General features: G+C 38.9%; 1 protein-coding gene across 2 annotated transcripts; it reads left to right on the forward strand.

Annotated features, from left to right (window-relative positions):
* The first annotated feature begins 272 nt into the window (after positions 1 to 272).
* LOC148426931 (rho guanine nucleotide exchange factor 7-like) lies at positions 273 to 18,481 on the forward strand. 2 transcript variants are annotated; one of them, XM_088407535.1, is made up of 22 exons: positions 273 to 546; positions 1,094 to 1,177; positions 2,974 to 3,058; positions 3,130 to 3,245; positions 3,348 to 3,552; positions 4,006 to 4,097; positions 6,084 to 6,178; positions 7,219 to 7,314; positions 11,838 to 11,960; positions 12,088 to 12,226; positions 12,313 to 12,372; positions 12,465 to 12,611; positions 12,694 to 12,780; positions 12,895 to 12,973; positions 13,077 to 13,186; positions 13,257 to 13,463; positions 13,938 to 14,031; positions 14,114 to 14,203; positions 14,585 to 14,743; positions 17,436 to 17,532; positions 17,640 to 17,694; positions 17,769 to 18,481. In XM_088407535.1, exons 1-22 carry the CDS (start codon positions 382 to 384, stop codon positions 17,889 to 17,891), a joined length of 2,508 nt encoding a protein of 835 aa, XP_088263661.1. In that variant the 5' UTR covers positions 273 to 381; the 3' UTR covers positions 17,892 to 18,481. The 2 variants fall into 2 exon arrangements, with proteins under 2 accessions (XP_088263661.1, XP_088263663.1); XM_088407537.1 differs by lacking the exon at positions 14,585 to 14,743.
* Positions 18,482 to 22,547: the final 4,066 nt, after the last annotated feature.

Here is a 22,547-nt window from a genome sequence, read left to right on the forward strand (position 1 = left end):
GCAGTTTAGGTACTCTCACGATCACACTTCTAAAAATAGCCACTTATTTCCACCACCAGGCAGTGTCACAACCCCTTTTAGCACAGCTGCCAATGCAACGTTGCCAGACTCTCTGAATTAATAATAATGCAATCATCATGACCTTCACTATCACTTGAGCGAGAGCGAGAGAGAGAGAGAGAAGAGAGAGAGAGAGAGAGAGAGAGAGAGAGAGAGAGAGAGAGAGAGAGAGAGAGAGAGAGAGAGAGAGAGAGATCCATGTTTTGACATCGGAATATTTGCTGGAGTGTTTCAACAATGGAGTGTGCGTTGAGCCGACGACTATCCTCCACATCTGCCCTTTTTTAAAGGAAAGCTTACATACTCCCACGACCGTCAACAATGAATGCGGCCGAGCAGACGGTAACATGGCTCATCACGCTTGGGGTGCTGGAGTCGCCTAAGAAGAGCATTTCTGATCCGGAGGTTTTCCTCCGGACGTCTCTCCAGGACGGGGTGGTGCTGTGCAAGCTACTCGAGCGACTGAGACCCGGGACGGCGGAAAAAGTATGTGTTAGGAGAGACTAACAAGAACATTTGTTTAAGTGTTATTCCAAATCAAACATTAACCAATGACTACAAACAGAAGATTAACCTTTGTTTACTGGGGACAAACTATGGTTATATGCAATGCAAATGAATTTATCTGTCAATGACTTTACCGGGTCTCTATTGCGTTAAACAAGGTTGGGCATGTTTCTTTCGAAATAAAGGCTATAAATTGCAACATCCGCTTCTGTGCTTGACACGCAATGCGTATAGAAACAGCTAATTCTTCACGCATTTGAAACAACTGTGTTTTGCTTTTGGGAAAAAGCTTGCTTAAAAAAACAATGGAACGCAAATAAATTGCTTCTAAATTAATATTTACTTTGAAACCTCAACCGGAAATGTAGCAAGGTACTGATGCTAGAAATCAACATCAGCTACATGACAAGTGCAATGAACCACGCTCAAAATAAATATTATTTTCGTGTTGTTGTTGTTGTTTTTTTACTAGTCAAGGAACATCTGGTTTATATTCTGCATTGACCGGGCGACGTTCTATGTTAAGTTTTTTCAGGAACCTAAGAGTGACAGCGAGTATCAACTCAACATTAGCGAATTCATCAAAGGCACCTGGGCTTTCGGCGTGGAGGTGGGTTGCATTCATTATGTAAAGTATAGTACAGTACAGTATGCAGTATTTTTTATTATAAACTTTTATTATGGTGAGGTTACATTTCTCTAAACTCTTTCTGGTATTTATACTTGCTAGTGTTATATTTAAATGCCTGTTGATGAACCTGTTGCTATTCAAAAGTGCCTGTTCTCATGTTAACGACCACTTGCAGATATGCAATTTGGCAGGAAACGTCACTTAACGCGGAAATGAGGCGTTCAATTTGCACATACAATAGAACGTGAAGTGCTCGCAGCACATATTGTTGTTTATAGTTTCACTTCAATGAAAAGTTGATAAAGACACAAACACCACTACTAAGAACTATTAAAGAAGCCAGTCACCAGTGCATGACTGTAATGAATGCTATATGATCAAGTTAATATGTAACTGCAGCTTGCCAGTGGTAGTAGGCAAGAATAGCTCTGTTTGAAAGTCTGACCTTACAGTAAGTGTATATCTTAGAATGCATTTGGTGGTTTTTTGTCTGATGCATATTCTTTGTGATTACTACCATATCAAACGTTTTTTACACTTAAGTTTAAAATTCAATGCAGCAGGAAATATTATGGTTCAGTGTTCTTTTTACACTTCAGTAGCACACACAGGATTATTGACCTTTGGAATCAATCTGGAATCATGATGCAAAAGAGTAGATTATATAACATAGGGTCCACTGCTAATTTCCGAAACATCAGAAACAAAAGGACAACCACATGGTGGGGCTGGCCTTAGTGCTAAGGGGGCTTAATGCGAAGAACAAAAGATGAGGGAGAGGCGAGGAGTCGGCTGATGTAATGCAACATGTCATGCAGCTAGTGGATTTTCCAATCAGGTTGATTAGATGTTGACTATGATGCTGGATGCCAAGACCTCCATTAGTGGCAGCCTGGCTGACATCAGCGTGGTTAGTCAAACAATTCTCTCTGTCGCTCCAATCATGGAGGACTCCTAAATCTGTAGGCGTTGACTGATTTATTAGCTAACAATTGATTAAATGGATTAAACAACAGCATATGTTTTAGTCCTTTAGTAAATTATTTGAATGATTGCTCTCATCTTAATAGCTTTCTGGCAAATGACTCTTTTTCTCTCTTTTCAAATCATCAAATTGAACATTGAGTCAACATTATTTTAAAGCAGCAGCTTCACTGAGCTAATAAAAAAAATATGCTAAGTGTATGTAATCATTAAGTAACCTGTTTTGTGGCTACTTGTCCATTGTTATAAGCAAAATTGTTTTGTTATGCAGAACCCAGGACTGCACCAAATAATTCCCGTTTGAGAGCGAAAGACCTTATTATAGCAATGGCTTCTAATTACTACTCAATCATTAATCGATGCTTTGCATTACATCGCACTGGTGCTCTGGTACACTTGGGAAAAAAAACGGTTATAATATTTAATGCATAAATTAATCATCAGCCATATACACCTTGAGTCACGCCTTTTGAATGTTACTGTGTTGTTTCACAGGATTAGGTTCTTCCAAGTTTTTTTTTTTTTTTTTTTTACTATAACGGTTCAAATGTGACTGTGTGTGTGTGCATGTTTCATGTGTAATGGAGAGATTACTGGGGGAGCTCAGACTTGGAGTAATCCCGCCTCAGACTTTAAATGGAATTTCATCCTAAACCCCAACCTCTACATAGTGTTATCATGCAGCCATGTGTTGATCATACTACTGTACAGTACAGTTTGATGTCATGATACAGCTATCTTAATATGATATGATGTTGGATATGATGCATCTTCTACTGTAAATTCTGCAGCCTTTTGAGGTCAATGACCTCCTTCAGGGGCAGAACTTCACCAAGGTCCTAAACTGCTTGATTGCACTGAACAAAGCCACTGAAGGTAACAGCATTTGCACAACTGTTGTATTTTAAAGATGTTGTTTGGATTTAAAATGGATTATTGTTGTGCAGATCCAGGTGTGTCTGTTTGTGCGCCACAGTCAGCCACGTTGAGGATTCAATCATTTGATTCACTGAACTGTCGTAATCGCTGCTCCAAACAGCATCCGCCTCAGTATCACAGCCTTGTAAGTTAACTTGGGAAAGACAGCTCTCCTGATAGCGTCAACAAATCGTGATGATTTCATATTCAGTTCTATTTGTATGCATGTGCATTTCTTCTGTTACAGGACATGTCTGAGGGCAGTGGGTGTGGCCATTTTCTTTTCAAGGCACGCTTCCCTTTCCAGCAGACAAATGAGGACGAACTCTCCTTCTCCAAGGGCGACATCATTAATGTGAGCAGGCAGGAGGAGGGGGGCTGGTGGGAAGGTTCGCTCAATGGCAAGACTGGCTGGTTCCCCAGTAACTACGTGCGGGAACTGAAAAGAAGCGGTGGGTGCAGTAACGCTAATACACTTTTATCATTTCATCTGCAATGCTGAGAATATGCAAAGATGCCCAAAGCGATACAGTAAATGCTCAAACTCATATATTCTCAAGCTAAATGAGTACAGTTGGAGTACAGTGTTATTACAAGGGGAAAGAAAGGCAGGAAGGAAAGGGAGGAAACTGGACTGACAAACAAAGCCAGGACGTTCCACAGATGCTGAATGGAGAGGAACATCCTGAGAGCTCAGTGTTAGAGAGCATCAGCTGTGATTGCAGGGGGCTGGTGTGCAGTGGTCTGGCTATCATCACGCATGCGTGTCATTTTCATTGACAAGCATCAAACAGTTATACTGAGCCTCCTAAAATAGAACAAAGTATTGTTTTGTTTCAGTAAACAAGTCAATTGAATAGTGTGATTCTGATCTGAATATTTTCCCGCTTTTTCTTACTGTGTAGACAAGCCATTAGACAAACCAAAATCTGGGACGCTGAGAGGTCAACCAAAAGGTTTTGACACCTCTATCATCAGCAAGACCTACTACAATGTGGTTAGTATCACACCATTGATGTAGTTGTCAGAAGTAGGGTAAACTCATCTCCTTGTCAATCACTGGACTAGCACATCATAGCCAAAAACCATCTACATCCCCCACTTTATATTCTAGCATTTCAAATGTTACAAAAGCAAAAGTAATTATTTTATGATGCACAATTTCAAAACTGTTCCAACCATTAATGGGACCTTTACAAGCCTTTACAACAGTTGTAACTCATAAATAGCTTAAGTAAAACATAGCGGAAATAATTAACTTTGTTTGATGTGGCTGTGTTCAGCACACACCTGCCAGGGTGAAATGGGAGTAAATGCTTTAAATGCTTCTCATTAACCCCAAATAAATTTTAGATGATCTATTAACCTTTTTTGACAGTATGGTAGTTAGTTTTTATATCACAGATTACAACTAAAACTGGGGCTTTAGTGGGTGCAGGAAATTATGAATACAAAAAGAGGAAAACCCAACTGGAACAGCTATTGTTTTGGGGAGGGATTAATTAGAGTACATAATTTCAAATGGTGGAATTATCTGTTTACTCCCATTTAACCTTTGGATGCGCACTTTGCAAATGATACACATTACATTTTTTCCCCTAATTTTGTAAATGCTTTTAAAGGCATGGTAGTTATTTATGAATTTTTTTTTCTTCTATCTTTCAAATTGTTCAGTGGCATCAGTGCTATCCATACATATGTAGGTTAAATTTATTAACACCCACAAAAAGTTGAAAAATGGTATGGTTTGTCTTTGTAGTCTATGATATGATGATGAGGATGTGCACTTTTGTGCAACAACGTATCACTGTTTTGTATTTGTACTTCTGCTCTCTTAATTTTTTTTTTTTCATTTGACTTTTACAAGTTACATGTCACATTAATTGACATTTTTTGGAAATATTTATTTTGGTCCTATTTTGTTATCACAGATTTCTGGCATTAGATATGCTGTGTGTAGAATTTATAGCTACTGCACAGGCAAACAATAGTCACATTTACACCTAACTGTTGATAACTTGTCGCTGATTAGCCCCTGGGAATATTTTGACCCAACTCAGGTTTTTTATGTTTTTGATACATGATCAAAGAAAAAGCATACCAAAAAAAAAACCAACAACAACACTAGGAGGCTAAAATACTGCATAGATTGTCAAAACATGACAACGAATTTTTGTGTTGACACCCCAAAAGCACTGGGTGGGGCTAGCAGCCGACTTATGACATTTGCAAACCATTCAATGATTTTGATGATTGGCTTAGCCTGAACTCCCAAAATCCAAGTGTTCAAAAGCCATAATACTGTACTCCAATTCTGACATAATATTCCTATTTCAATTTTATAAATACACAGCGTAATTACTATTGTTATTATCAAATTTTTATAAGTTTTGTTCATAAAGGGGGCATATGCCCCCCCTCCTCCAACCCTAACCCAAGAAAAATCATATATGCATGGATAGGGTTGAAGCAACTGAACATTTTGAGGGGTTGAAAGTAAATATATATTTTTATTTGACGATGTTATGACCCTTTCAAAGTCAGCCCAAGTTAGGCTAGGCAAATGAAAAATTCTCGGACACCCGGCGGTTAATAGAACAGCACAAACTGTATAGACTAAGCATTCATACTCATATTTGAATTTAGGCTTCACTGAACCTATCTTAAAACATGGTTTTGGATGGACAGTTAAGGCTGGAGTGTGCGTGCGTTCGTGTGGGGGCATGCATGTGTATGCATCTCTGTAATAATGTAGGTTATTTCTTCCGTTCCGTTGGTTTCTGGGACAGCCTTGCCTCGGGGTTGGTACGCCTCTCAGTGTGTGCATGTGTTTTAATAATGCAAGCTGCCACAGTTTCCCGTCTTCAGTTAAGGGTACCTCAATCTGCCTTACTAACAAACAGATTAAACTGCCTTCGGTAAATTGTCAATGAAAGTGAACCAACATGTTCTGCCTGTCTTGTTGAATTTGTATACTTTTAAGGTTCTCCAGAACATTCTGGAAGCAGAGAATGAATATTCAAGAGAACTACAAAGTCTTTTGGGATCCTTCCTGCGGCCCCTTCAGCCAACAGACAGGTGACATTATACATATATATTTTTTTAATATATTTTCTCAAGATTATAAAGTAAAACAGGGCAGCATGGTGGAAGACTGGATGCACGTCGGCCTCACAATTCAGTTTCCGCTTTCGATTCTGGCTCCAGCCTTCCCATGTGGAGTTTGTATGTAATCCCTGTGCGTTCTTTCTTGGAAGAGCATACCAAGTCAGTGTGTGTGTGTGTGTTTGTGTGTGTGTGTGCGTGTGTATATATATATATATATATATATATATATATATATATATATATATATATATAAATAAATAACCATAAACAAACATAAACATAAAGCATCCTGTTTTGTAGGGATCTGTTCACAAAAATAAATATTTAACTTAATTATTTATTAATAATCAACTTGAAGTGTCAGACCTGTTCTCAAAACGAAATAATTATAAATACCAGTAAATATTTGTCCACTGAAAAATATTAATCATAAAGCATCCTCTTTTGGGATTACAGTAGAGATCTCTTCACAAAAAGAAATAATCATTAATAAATATTTGTCCCCCAAAAATAATCAACATAAAGTGCCAGACCTGTTCTCAAAAAGAAATAATTATATATAAACATTCACAGAAAAATATTCAACTTAGTGTCCTATTTTGGGATCATATTAGAGATGTGTTCACAAAAAGGAGTCATTAACTTGACAGGTAACAAGAGGTGGCACATGACAAGTTGAGTCAAACCATTCTAGTTTTTGGGAGAATCTGGCTTTTTACAATATTAACATTGAATAACTTGAACATACAATTTGTTTTATGAACTCATGTTTTCCTGGAACAATTAATTAATTCAATATTTGTTTTTTAAGAATTTTTGCATGTTTGTTTGTTTTATTTAAAATCTCGAGTAGCCCCTGAAGTTCCTTCAAGTACCCCCAGGAGTACTAGTACCCCCATTTGACAACTACTGGGTTAGGGGATATAACATCAGAGAGTACATAACAATGGTTGAAAGTGAACGAAAGAAAACCTCAGAATTATGAATGCCTTCCCCCTAACTCTCTGCAGGCTGAGTGCTGTTGACATCAACCACATTCAAGGAAATCTTGAGGAGATATCAACCTTCCAGCAGATGCTAGTTCAGTCCTTGGAAGAGCATACCAAGTCAGTATCTGTTTTGTATGCTTAGGATGCACACATGTTACCGTTTCAGTCATATATAGTATACTGTAGTGCATATGAAAAACCTGCACAGCCCTGTTCAAATCCCAGGTTTTGTGATAAAATTGAATGACGCCAAGCTAGGTCAAAAATTTCCAACATTATTGTGACCTATCATCTCTTAAGGCAGTGCTTCTCGCAAATATATACCATGATTTTATTGGTACAGCCCACTTGGAAATAGATTTTCCTCCATAAGGCAAAAAAAACAAAAAAAAACGAGTTTGACACCCCTGGTCGAAGCAGAAAAATAACCCGAAGTGCATCAAAGTTCCTGAGGAAAAAAATGATGCTAATCTTTATTTTATCACAATTAAACTTCACATGGCAAAAACAAATCCTCTTCCTTAGTGTCATCCGCGCCCCCCCTGGCATTGCCTCACGACGCCCCAGGGGGGCCCGCCCCACTATTTGAGAAACACTGTGACACTAACAAAACTACTGCTGCTCCATTGTTCCTTTGAACCTTGAAAATGTTTCGCAAATATTTATCTAATTATTTTTACATTTGTTGCATTATGAAAGCCTATCATCCAAACAGGTGTGTACGGTTTTTTATATCCACTGCAGGCATGTCTGTCAGTCTTTAAAGTCAAAACACATTCTTAACATATACATATAAAATATGCCCATTTTAGAGACTTTTTGAGTCTGAGAGCATAGATGTTTGGGGCCTTATTTTTATAACCACAAGTCAAGCACAAGGTGCAGTCCAACTGTGGTACATGGGTGGTGTTTCTTTTGGTGTTTTCCTACTTCACCGCAGGTAAATGTGGGCGTATGCACCATTGTGTGCAATTCTGGTAGCGAATGCAGACGACTCAACCAATCCAAGCCGCTCCCCTCTTTCCCTAGCTTTGTCATATGTCATAGACCCGGGGTCACCAACATGGTGCCCGCGGGCTGGGTAGCCCCTGAGTATCACATGAGTAGCTCGCAGACCTGTTCTGCAAATATTTTATAAGTCAATCAATCAATCAATCAAATTTTATTTGTATAGCCCTAAATCACCGAAGTCTCAAAGGGCTTCACAGATGCCTTTCAGTGTAAGGTACACAACAGCATCCCCTGTCAAAGCTCCTAGAAGGGGAAGGAAAAACTCAAAAACCCCAATTAGGGGAAAATCAGAAACCTCCAGAAGGGACCACAGGTGGGAGGAGCCCCCTTCCAGGCCCACAGGTTGAAGTGGATGCTGCATGTACCAGACACATAAACAATATAAATTACAGAAAACATATTGTGCTATATAGTGCAGTGATGTCTTGACAGCAGGCAAAGCCATTGGGCAGGAACCATCCCACATTCCAACCAGGTGGACCGCAGACGCCCCATCTCCTAACCCGCGATGGTCGATCAGCGCAGGGCCCATTGGAGGCAGTCAAGTCAACCCTCACCATCTAGCTAGCCCCCTCTCCCAGCCGGAATAGGGGGGCAGGAAAAAAGAGAAAAGAAGAAAGCTGCAGACAGGCTCAATTAACTAAATGCTTTTGAATATAAATGTGTTTTTTGACGGGATTTAAAGATTTCTACTGAGGTGGCTGCGCGAACTTCCATAGGTAGGGCATTCCATAGTACTGGCGCGCGAATGGAAAATGCCCTTGATCCCGCGGACTTCTTTTTAGCCCGTGGGGTCGATAGCAAACCGGCATTTTGTGATCGAAGTTGTCGGGACGGAACATATGGTGATACTAAGTCGACGAGATAGGAGGGAGCTAAACCGTGTAAAATTTTATAAGTAATTAACAGCACCTTAAAATCGCATCTCACGTGTATTGGAAGCCAATGCAGGTCAGCTAGAATTGGAGTAATATGATCGAACTTTCTCGTCCTTGTCAATAGTCTCGCTGCTGCATTCTGTGCAGACTGCAGGCTTTTAATGTAGGACATGGGAAGTCCAGAAAACAAAACGTTACAATAGTCTAGGCGCGACGTGTCAAATGCATGAATTAATGTTTCTGCATCGCTAAGAGAAAGAATAGGGCGACTCTTAGCTATATTGCGGAGGTGAAAAAACGGCGTTCTTGTCATGTTATTAATATGTGTTCGAAAGGAGAGAGTTGAGTCAAATATCACGCCGAGATTTTTTGCAGAACTACTTTGGGAAATAATACCGTTTTCCAGGTTCAACGTGGTATTCTTAAGCAAGTGCTGATGATGAGCAGGGATAATAAATAACATCTCAGTTTTACTAGGGTTGAGAAGCAGAAAATTGGAAGACATCCATTGTTTAATCTCGGCAAGGCAGGCCTCCACAGTTTACTGCACTTGCACGGATCCGTTATTTCTAAGGGCATATAAAGTTGGGTATCATCAGTATAGCAATGAAAACTAATAGCATGTTTACGTATAATATCGCCAAGAGGAATCATGTAGATGTTGAACAGTAAGGGACCAAGTACTGACCCCTGCGGGACACCACATGAGACGGAGAAAGATTCAGAGATCGCATTGCCATAAGAGACACTATGCGTCCTTCCCAGGATGTAAGATCTGAACCAAGAAAGTGCTGATCCCGAGATACCAACACATGATCTAAGACGTTCTATAAGAATATGATGATCAATAGTGTCAAATGTGGCACTAAGATCAAGCAGTAATAATATTGATGAGATGTTGGAATCCATGGCTAAGAGAAGATCATTCGTCACTTTTACTAGGGCTGTCTCAGTTGAGTGGTTGGCCCTAAAACCTGACTGAAGGAGTTCAAATCTATTGTTGTCTATCATAAAATCGCTAAGCTGTTGTGCTACAACTTTCTCAAGAATTTTGGCAATAAACGGAAGGTGTGACACTGGCCTATAGTTAAAGAGATTTTCAGGATCTAGGTGAGGTTTCTTAAGTAATGGTTGAATGACGGCCGTCTTAAAAGCTTCAGGTACAACGCCAGAGGAGAGTGACAGGTTGACAATATTCAAGACAGATGACCCTAAGACCGGGAATAAATCTTTAACGAGTTTGCCTGGAAGCGGGTCAAGCATGCAGGACGTCGGCTTTGCTGCATTAACCAGGTGTGTAAGACACTCCAGGGATACTAAATCAAACTGGGACAGGGTAACCAGACTTTCTTGAACCTGATTGTCTGAACTAGCATCAACAGTCACAACCGAGGGGGTAAGTGGCGCTGCCTTTTTTATTTCATCCCTTGTTAGCAGTCATAAAAAAATATCATAAAACATTGTGATTTTCTAGAAAATTTTCTAATGATTATGCATATATGACATATACATTACATATTACACTTGATTTACATATTTACTACAGCTGTTTTTTAATTATTGTAACGTATCAATAACGTGATCAGGGTCTTCACATAAATTGGTAGCCCTTCCGAAGAGATCCAATTTGAAAAGGTGTCCCACTTTAATTGTCTCCTAAGCATTCTGTTATGTGGACAATATTCTGATTAAATTGTTTATTGACATGCTAAAGACTTGATCACGTGTGTCTGCTTACAATATCGTATTTATTGTGCATTTTAGTGCTTAATTCACACTTTAATTGGTTAGCAATGGGTCCCAAAATTGCTAGTGATTTTAAAGCGAGAAGTAAGAAAATGATTAGTATGGAAACGAAGCTGGAGATACTAAAGAAATACAAAGAAGGTTTGGCTACGCTAGGTTAGGCTACACTCGCTAGCCAAATAATATAGAAGATACTGGGTAAAAACAGAACAATGTGGAAAATGTGTGCGTATTCGAATGGCAAAAATGTCAATTAATAGGTGAAAGGGAGTGTATGGCAGTGGAAAGAACAATCTTTAACATATAAAGTTGGAACCATTTGAGTAGAAATTAAGTTGCAAGGGAAAAACTGAAAAAAGTGGAAATTGTGTGGGTATGATGGGAATGATCCATAAGGCGAGATGAATGAGTTATGTGAATATGAAATGGGAAAGCTCAAAATATGAAATGTTAAATCTCCCATTGGGAATGAATGGAAATGAGTTATGAATTATTGAAAGGGTGAAAAATACGGAATTATGGGAAAATATTGGAAATGATGACTTACTGGAATGATGGGAATGTTCCCCAAGGTGAGATGAATGAGCTAAATATTGAATATGTGGAAATGTGAAAGCTGTAAATATAAAAGGAAAAATCACCCAGTGTTAAGTCAAATGGGTTTTTGGGGTTGAAAATGGGGAATTGTGGAAAAACAATAAATAATTGGAACGAGAAAAATGGATGCACACTTCTCACAAATACTGTAAGTAGAGTAACATGAAACTGGAACGGTGTGAATCAGATGAACTGAGAATGAATTGAAATGCCTCAAAAAACAGGCGGAATAAAAGAGAAGAATAACCAGCGTAGACCGTGTTGTGCTCTGCCAAATTCCCAAACACTCCAAACTAGACTAGTCCCAGCACAAAAATGAAGACTCCTGACTATGGCAAGACCCTGGATTTACAGTATGTTAACTTATTGCAGTGCAGTTTTCAACTATATGTTTTCTATCTTTCTTAGGCTTCCAGAATGTCAGCAGAGGATAGGAGGCTTCTTTCTGAGTCTAATGCCCCAAATGAAGAATCTTTATGTGGGTTACTGCTCAAACCATCCCTCTGCTGTCAGTGTGCTCACTCATCAAAGGTCTGAAGCCACTTTCACAATAGCCGTTAAAAATAGCACAATGTTTTAAGGGTAATGTTGGGACAGAGAATGATGGCAAGAGGCTTAAGAAACACAATGAATAGATGTCTTACTGACTGTTCTGCAGTGAGGAGCTGGGACAGTACATGGAATCCAAGGGGGCATCTTGTCCAGGGATTTTGACACTGACCACCAGTCTGAGTAAACCCTTCACTCGACTGGAGAGATACCCAACCCTGCTCAAGGAAATGGACAGACACATGGAGGTACATTGTATCCGATGACTGATCTGTTACTAAGGAAGCAGCAAAAGTAAATTACTTTTCTTTGGAACAAATGTTTATATTTTCAGGAGCAACATCCCGACAGAGTTGACCTCCAAACGTGTATGGCATCATTTCGAAGCCTCGCAGTACGAGCGAAACACACGGTCTTCAGTCCACTCAAGTATTTCTGAACTGTGAGTTGGTTCATGGAATGGCGTCTCTGCCTCTTGGTTCTCAGGCCCAGTGTCTGGAAGTGAGGAAGAAGAAGGACCTGGAGTTACAGATTTTAACTGAGCCGATCAGAAACTGGGAGGGGGATGACATCAGGACCCTCGGCCCCATCCTTCACATGTGCCAGGCTGCTGTACGGTCTCAGAACTGTCAGGTGAAACTTGGAAGCATTCTGATGACCCATTATGTTGCAACAAAGTGTCGTGTGTAAAAGACACTTCTTGTTTGTCTTGCAGGAGTCAAGTGAGCGCTACTTAGTCCTCTTTCCTCACACTCTAGTTTTCCTCTCTGTTAGCCTGCGGATGAGTGGATTCATCTACCAGGTTTGCTTCGATTCTATCACTTGCCTTGAAATTCAGTATTGTCAACCTTGTAAAGTGATACACCACATCTTACGATATTGCTGGAACTCTGAACAAACAATGTGGTCTTTGCAGGGGAAGATGCCACTTTCAGGCATGCTGATCTCCAGAATAGAAGATGGGGAAACGATGAGGAATGCTTTTGAAATTTCCGGTCTGACGTCCATTTAATATATTACTTGAATCACAACATTTAATTTCTTCTTTGTAGGAAATCATTTACAGTATTTACATACATTTGCATGTATGTTGTGCAGGTGCCCAATGTGACAGTATGCAAGTGGCCTGTAACAATCAGCAGGACCTGCTGGAGTGGCTGGACCTTCTCACCAAACACACACACAAGACTCAGTCGGCGTGTCACACAGTAAATCTGCTTTTATAGTTGACTACAAACCAACTGAAGTTAACTGCTCTCCTGTCTCACTCCCTCCTAGTTGCCCTCCCTACCTATCACCCCTTCCAGGCAATCAGAGTCTCGTGGCGGAAGCAGTGCCTTCCACACCCTGCCTCATCTTTCCTCATATAGCACCACCCCAATGTGGGGGGCCCTGGAGCCACCGAGTACCCCAAAACCCTGGAGTATGAGCTGTCTTCGGCCTGCACCTCCGCTCCGGCCGTCCACTGCCCTTAACAACAAGGAGGTGCTTTGTGATTAGCTGCTTCAAAACAAGCCACTCGCACTTCACAAATGGTTTAATCAGAAAAAATCCAGCCATTGTTTAACTATCTCAGGGGACGGCCGTTTAGCCGCTTACTGTTGGCCGAAAATGACATCACAGTTCTTCAGGTCTCAATTAATGACCATTCGCGGCGCAGCTTGCTAACATCTCATGACCAAGCTTTAAAAACAAGCAAGTCGTGTGTGGTCGTTACCTGAGACATCAGCAACTCTGATGTCATTTTTGGTCAACAGCAAATGGCAAAATGGCTACTGAGATGGATAAGAGTGGGTGGCTATTCCTCATGCGCATGAGAATACCGTGTACAGGCTAGTGAGTGTGCATCAAATATACTCTTGTTAATTATTTTTTTTTAAATGGACTTGATTTTCCATATAACCATTCTGTTCTTTCATGTAAAACTACACCCTCACAATGAACATTAATCGTTCGCAGGATATGAGTAAGAGTCCAAAGAACATGAAGAAGTTGCTTCCAAAGAGGAAACCTGAAAGGAAACCTTCAGAAGAAGACTTTACTGTCAGAAAAGGTAAGAGGGTCAATCTAAAATGAGATACGCCCACAAAAAAAAAAAGAAAAAGCAACAATCTCATCCATCAATTGTTTTTCAGGCACAGCAGCTCTCGAGGAGGACGCTCAGATATTGAAAGTGATTGAGGCGTACTGCACCAGTGCCAAGACGCGACAGACCCTCAACTCCAGTGAGTCCCCATAAACTTGCCGTGTACCAAGCGCTGTGAATATGCATGCTCATCTGTACGTGTTTTTCTTCTCAGCTTACAAATCTAACAAAACCTTTCTCTCTTCTCCCATTGTTTTTATTCATTCACTTTCCACTTCCTGTTCATTTTTTTTACACGCACTATTCCGGTTTTATGCTCACCAACCACTGTCTTTATTGTAATTATGATCATTTTGATTTGTTTCCACAAATTCAAATGGAATTTCTCCCGTGAACCATTTTTTTTCCCTTTTTGTGTCTGTCTTTTTTCAATTTAATTTTTCTCCGCAACCCACCTTCTGCGGTCTGTGTTTTCCTGCACCATTGCCCTCTGTATTCCCACTGCTGATTGCCGGTGCAGCCTGGCAGGGCACTGACCTCATGCACAACCATGTGCTCGCTGACTCCAGCTTGATCGTTGCTGGCATCCTGGGCAATCTGCCATGTTCTGACCAATCAGAGGACTCGGATTATGACAGTATCTGGACCGCCACTAGTTACAGGACTGCCTCATTTTCTCGTAAGATTTTGGTGTAGCCAAAATTTGGTTAGCTTGCAAATCGATCTCTAGAGTAGGGTGGCCCTGAAGTGCAAATCACACAAAGAAAAAAACTACGAAAACACAAAAAGATTGATTGCAAACAAGTCAAGCACAGTGAAAAAAGGAGCACACGTGAAAAGAGAAGCAAACAAAAAAGACGAAAAACACGAAAGGAAAACGAAGCAAAGAATACAAACGCACACAAGAAAAAAGGAAGCACGAAAGAAAAACCACTCAAGAAAAACAATGCAAACAATATAAAAAAGAGCATGCAAGAAAAAAGAAGCATAAAAGAAAAAAGAAGCACGGTTAGTGTGAGTGAGGGAGAGGGGTGGAGACGCACTCCTGATGGATGACGGGGGGCCACTTGATTGGACGTTAAACAATATTCGTCTTTGATCAGGACGTTAATCCTGTGACAAGTTGTTCAGTGATACAATTGTTATTGCCGTTAACAGAATTGCTGCCCTGTTAGATTTTCATTAACATTTAAACACTATACTAATGTATGTAACAACTGTAGATGGGAGAATCCATGGTCCTCAAGTGACGTAGTTTTTGATTTTGAACACAGCGTCCCAGGTTCGCTGCGGGCAGTTTTGTTTAATTATTTTTTTTTCTATCATCTACACATTTTTCTTCTCTTTTTATAAATGAGCCCTACCAGCAACTCAAACATTATTGCCGTTATCAGAATCGCGGCCCTGTCAGATTGCTTCCCAGGAAGAAATTTCTTGCAGACCACCAGTCGTTGAGTACCAGCCACTTTGTACCAGGTATATATTGAGGAACTGAACATTTAGGCCCTATGTGTTCCGTCAAACAATAACAGGCGTTAGAGCCATAGTGTGCCGTCTTTCGTCTGTGTCCTAACTGTTCTGTTCATCAATAAGTTAGGGCCTAAATGTTCTGTTGTCTTTCTGCAAGAAATTGTAAAAAAAATTAACAGGAAAAAAACCCTGCCCCCACCGGGACTTGAATGCGGAATGCTGTGTTCAAAGAAAAGGTTAACTTCCACAATCTCCAGCTAAAACATTTCAATAGTATAGTGCTCAATTTGCTGTTTTTACTGGTCTCACTGTCATCCAATCAGGCGTGAGTGCACACCCCCTCCCCTCCACCCACATCAATGACTTCTGATAGGAAAACGTTAGTGTGCTCCTATTTCTTGTGCTTCTTTTTTCTTGCATGCTCTATTTTGATTGTTTGCGTCTTTTTTTCGTGCTCTGTTTTGATTATTTGTGTCCTTTTTCTTTAGTGCTCTATTGTATTGTGTGCGTTTTTTTCTTGTTTGTTTTTTTCTCGTTTGCTTCTTTTCTTTAGTGCTTCTTGCATCCTTTTTCATTCATGCTTCTTTTTTCGTGCACGCTATTTTGTTTTGCTTCTTTTTTCTTGCATGCCCCTTTTTTCTTTTGTACTTTTTTATTGATTGCTTCTTTTTCTGTTTGCTTCTCATACGGTTATTTTGTCATTGTTTGAAGGTTTCATTTTTTTTGTTTGCTTAGTTTTTTGTTCGTGTGATTTGCACTTCAGGGCCCTCATACTTGAGCATCTATGCTGTGCTTGTACGTGTGTGTGTGTGTAAAAAGTGTGTTTTTGTTTTGTATGCATGTTAGAGTCGTCTTGGTGGCCTGTTTTAGTTTTAGTCAAGTCCTTGTGTCAGGATGTCATTTTAGTTTTTGTCAGTTTTAAGCATGTTCATACTGTATTTTCTAGTCTCGTCTTTTTCTCCATTTTGTAAACTAGAGGTCAGAGCTTTTAAGTCTTGCTTTAGTCATGTCCATGACTCGTTGTCTGGTTTTTGTCTAGTTGTAGGGAAAGGAAAACCGATGATATTTTACTCTAGTCTGCGTCAAAGGCGTCCAATGGCATTTTAGTCTTGTTTTAGTCAGGGTTGATATATTAATCTAGTGGTTGTCTAACGTTTTCCTTTCTTTTCGCTGATTTGAACTTTGTTTTACAGCATATTTACTTTACCAAGTAGGCTAGAATTAAATAAAGTAGCATCTGAGTGGCAAAGAATAACATCAAGGCATTCAATTTTGACAAATGTAATCAAGGTGCTTGAAAAAAAAAGTTAAACTAAAGTGTGTGTGTGTGTGTGTGCATGAACTATTTAGATTTGTTTACTTTGAAAGACCTAGATCTGATGATATTTTTACACTTTCCACAGTTAAATTCATGCATATAAATTACATTTGGAACATTAGGGATTTCATATATTGAATATGAGTTTTATGTTTATGAGTTTATGTTTTCTTACAAGGAAGTAAAATGTCTCTCGGGCTTCTTACTGTGTGGCTGCCACGCCCCCTTCATGATGTCGTTCAATGCCGCCGGCCACGAAACATCAATTCAGCCATCATCTTGATCGCTTTTCCTCACGATGGTCGCAGAATGAATGAAGGAGCCAAAAACAGGCGTTTTACTGACAATAAAATACAACACTGTCGTCTCATTTTATTCAGAAACAATATGCATTTCCATATTTTAGTATCGTTATTGTCACGTGACCCGCATGGCATCTCTTCTCGTCTCCCTCTGTGATTAGGGGTCATGAACACATATTTTGTCCTAATTTTTGTTGATGACAGCAACACTACATGTTATCACATCACGTCAGAAAAAAGAGACTTCAGTATCATTGCCAATGTTGTCCCGTTCTGATCAGATTCAAGCAGGAGGGATGTTCACATGTTGTTCCCTGAGGAGGAGAAGATCATTGTGGAGGAAACTAGGAGCAATGGACAGACTGTAATGGAGGAGAGGTGAGAGACGAGAGTGTGTGCCGTGTAACTGATGTGGAGTCACACTAAAGCTGAGAATGGTTTCATGCTACACTTCATACCAATGTAATACCATGCTGCTGCTGCAGGAGCCTGGTAGACACTGTATACAGTTTGCGAGATGAGGTCCAGGAACTCAAACAGGTAAGTGGGCCCACAGCCACAATATAGTGGACTCTGGACTGTATTCCTGGGAGACATTTTTTGTGCTCTCCTAGGACAACAAGAGGATGAAAAGGACACTAGAGGAGGAGCAGCGAGCCAGGAAAGAGCTTGAGAGGATCATCAGCAGAGTTTTGAAGAGTATGAATGACCCAACCTGGGATGAGACAAACCTCTAAAACTGATACCACTTTTACTGGGCCTCTCATTGGGCAAATGTCATGGAGAGAAACTAAGCAGAAACATCCCAAAGGAACAAAAGATTGCGGCCACTGAGCTTGTAAGATGACGTCCTGTTGGAACGATCATTGTCAAGCAATTGACTTTTATTTTTACACAGTCAAATGAAATAATCACCCGAAGTCAGGTAAGAGGTTTGGGGATGACTCAACCAAAGCAATAAAATCTGTGATTTTTATGATGTAATTTATGCAATTCATAATATTGTGTTTCTTCTTGTTGTTGTTAATATCGTGTTTTTTTTTTTTTTTAATATTCTGTACTGTTTTTATTTAATTTTTTTTATACCTGATCTGGATTACACTAGGGATTGTCAGCAGATAAGAAAACATTCCTTTTTTAAAGCTTTAATTTTCAATTTCAACCACAAATTAAAGATCTTGACTAAGTAAGCTATATAATTATGCAATACAAGCGTAACTTGTGTATTTGAGTTTGTCCTAGTGATGTGCTTTAATTATAATGACAACAATCACATCGCCTTATTTATTTTATTGACACGTCCATAAGAATAAACTTGTTCCACCTATGCTGTTTTGTTCCCCAACATTCAAATCAAAATCACACAGAAGGCTTCTGTTATTGATGAGTTGCTCAGAACGAAGAAGGCCGTACTCGTCTATGTGCTATGAATAGAAAAATTACGCCTCAAGGATTTAAGAATCGGACTGTAATTTTACTTTCTACCACAAGATGTCACAAAGCGTAATTTATATATGAAAAAAATTTGTGTCTGCAAATGTTTTCCCTGTACAGTACTGTATATTCATAACGATCAAAGTTGGTAGGCGACCATGAATGAGTGAATGGTGTGACTGGCTCTGAGTGTAACTACTGATAGAATACAGAATAGAATGTTTCGATTGTCATTGTACAGAAGGTATACAATACGATATAATCCGATTGGTGAATAAAATATAAAGATGAACAACAAATAGAATGAATAGTATAGAAAGAAAACCAGTTTCGGAGTGCCATCGTTATTGTTTTCATAGTTCTTGTTTCGTTATCCACAGCATTAGCTCTGGCGAATTAGTTTGGCTTTTATGAGCGATATAGCGCCCTCTAGAGGTTTGAAAGCTTGATGATCAGGATGAAGCGTGCTCGACCATTTTGTTACTCTGTTCGGGTAGCGAGAGCTGACAATGTTGTCCAGAAAGGTCAAAAGAGCATCGAGTGATTTTCTGGGTGGTGTTAATCACCTTCTGTACTTTGCTGTTTATACCTAAATTATATTTCATGGAAGCTCAGTCAATACTCATTTGTGGCTCATACAAAAATAACGAAAGAAGAAAATGGATGAATGAGTGGACGTACTCGTCGTCGGTAAAACGTGGTCGCATCATTGACTTTGGAAATTCTTAGAATGTACATTTAAAAGTTTGTCCCGTTTACGCTGAACAACAAAGAGGCATGTAACGCCAGTGGTAAATAATTATTTTTTAGTGCGGCGTTGTTGCAGGTCTTGAAAAATGACTGACATTTATTTTTTTATTGCAGTCATTTTAATGCAAAGTGCAAAATGTATAAAACAACAACTCTAAAGAACAGACAAACTAGTTTGTAAAGCTTAGACAATATTTGGAGAGGAATCATACTCCAGATTGAAGAGGGGTTATGAAAGACTTTGAATAACACATTCAAGATCATTTGAAAATACAAAATTCAGTTGAGACCACCATTTTCATAGGAGTTCATAACATGTCTTTCTCGAATAAGGAATCATATTTTTCCAAATGAAATGATAAAGAATTTTATCAGTTTCTTTGAGTATCTCATGTAATGCCATTGCCCCATATGTAAGCCGCGAGAGTCCTGATAGATAGATAGATAGATAGATAGATAGATAGATAGATAGATAGATAGATAGATAGATAGATAGATAGATAGATAGATAGATAGATAGATAGATAGATAGATAGATAGATAGATAGATAGATAGATAGATAGATAGATAGATAGATAGATAGATAGATAGATAGATAGATAGATACTTTATTCATCCCCGTAGGGAAATTCACATTTCCAGCAGTATCCTCAAGTCGAGATATAAAATATGAGAAAATAAAATACACAAAGATACACATAAGTCCAGTACAGAAGTATACTTAAGGTGCTTGTTAACAGTGTAAACAGAATAGTGTGAATCGTTGGAGTCTAGTGCAAGTATAATTAAGGTGCTGATTTGTTAAGTAATATCCTTCCCCTCAAAGACAGCTCTTGTAGTAGCCATTGATATTTTCAATAATTGGGACAGATTTCTTAGTGAATCTCACACTTTGATCTTTAGAAACTAAGTGCCTAAACATTTTACTTCATTTTATAGGAGAATGTTGTATAACTCAGATTTATCACAGTTCTTAATTGCTAAAAGTTCACATTTGTTAATAGTCCGGCATTAGCCAGAGGCTCTTGAGAATTCTAACTTCTTCAATGGGTACATGAATTTGGCTTTCATCCTTCAAAAAAAGTGTTGAATTATCTGATAATCGAGTCCAAATTAAATCTTTTACCAAGAAGAGAGATACCTTTAACAGTACTAGCTTTAATGTGATGAGGCATAATTTGACCCACTATTAAATAAAGGTATGGGGAGGCAGGACAGACCTGTCTGATTCCTCTAGAAATCTTATATCGGGAGACGTACCACTTTATAGTTTTAACTGACTTGTCTTTTTTTTTTTAAGAATGTATAATGAACTGATGGATCAATCAGTATCAAATTCTTTATAAAAGTAAAAAAAAAAAAAAAAAAAACATTATCTTCTATTACTTCAGAGTAAAATTAAAAGTCCAAAACCAATATAATATTATTTATTGTATGTCTTTTAGGCATAAACCCTGATTGTGTCTCTTCAATACTAGAATTCAAAACAATTTTCAGTCTTCTAGATAATAGTTTGTAGTCAATATCAAGCAAAGATATTGAGTGGCAGTTATCAATCAGATGTTTGTCTTTGTTTTGTTTGCGAATTAAAGTTGTTGACCCCTGAGTCATAGTTACAGGAAGTTTTCCTCAATGAATACTTTGCAAGCAGACCTCAAAGAGAAAGGTAGTCCGTTCTGTTTCAAAAGTTTGTGAAATTTTGACATCAAACCATCTTTCCCATGTTATTTTTTAAGAACGTATCAGATTCTCTAAGCTCTGCAATTGTAATAGGTTGATCACACAACATCACTTTGTCTTGAGTAATCTTTTTAACAACTAAAGGATTCAAAAGCGCTTCAGTTGATGCCTGACAAAATGCAGTTACAGTATATAAATTTGCATAGAATTTCCTACTGCATTTAGCGATCAGATAGTGGTCCCCTGTAAGCACCCAATCAACATTTAATTGTTTGGTTAACACTGGCATGATGTTTCTCCAAAGTAAAAAAGTAGTGAGAATTTTGTTCCCCTTGTTGTTGTTCCCCTTCCTCAAGACATCTTGTGCTGGATGTAAGAAATGAAGTATCAATAGGTATTCAAGTCAGCTGAGAAAATCTTGAAACCACACTTAATTCTATGTTTCTTTTTGATTCAGCAAAATCACTGCCAAATTTCCTGAAAAAAAAATGGCCAAGTTCAAATTTCAAAAGTTCCCAGTTAACACAAAACTGTTTTTCTATATTATCTATATTCTTGAAATGAGAAATTAAATGTCTCACTTCCTGTTTTACTTTTTCATCTGCCAGTAACAAACTGCTGTTTCCAGTATATTTAGTGAGGAGCACCAATTTGAGAAGACAAATGTATTTTAATATGTATGGCTTTATGATCTGGGAGAGGGGTAGGGTGAATGTCCACTTCAATATTGATTATGTCAAGAAGTCTTCAAGATCACCTGGCAGATGAAATGACTGGCAGAATCACATTTGGTAAATAAACCGTTCCCATTAAATCTGTTCTTTAAAGGACAAACTCCAGCAGAATGTTCTGTTCCATGAGCAAACCATATACAATTCGCCCACTGCGATATCCAAAAGTTTGTATCGTTTGTGATAGAGTGAGTTTCCTCTTAGTGGACAAAGTCTGTTCTGAATTGTTTAGACAATTTTTAATATCAGAAGTTATTCCTCTTTTTTTAAACCAAACTTTAAAGTATATAACATTAACAGGAAAACAGAGCATAAGATATGAGCTTTACACAGGCTCAAACGTATATACAGCAAACTTATGATTAATTTGGAAAAAAGAACAATCCAAATCAACCAACCAAGGTCCTGTGCACCCTATTTGTGAAGCATTAATGAAACCTTTACCACCCACAAAGTAGTCCATCTTCCCTTCATCACGAGCTTGTTTCAACTCAGTTTTACCAGGTAGCAAAATATGACCGCGTTTTGTGCTGAGGGCCCGACAGACACCATCTTTTGTCGCCACCATCTTGGATCCCACCCATAACTGACACAATATGGCGGGCAGCTTGACGTGTATTTTGGTCATCACTGTCGTAAATCAGCCGTGAAACGCCATTACTGCCATCTAGAGGTAGTGACCGCTCACAATACACGGTCTTTCGTCAAAGCTTGATGAAGCGTGACTTTCAGCTGTTGAGGCACACTTCCTAGAGAATACAACCAATCCAACATGTTTTCGACATAACGCTTTTGCA

The sequence above is a fragment of the Hippichthys cyanospilos genome, chromosome 2, assembly GCF_059441005.1.
Source record: "Hippichthys cyanospilos isolate Australia breed blue-spotted pipefish chromosome 2, RoL_Hcya_1.0, whole genome shotgun sequence".
In the NCBI taxonomy this organism is placed as follows: domain Eukaryota; kingdom Metazoa; phylum Chordata; class Actinopteri; order Syngnathiformes; family Syngnathidae; genus Hippichthys; species Hippichthys cyanospilos.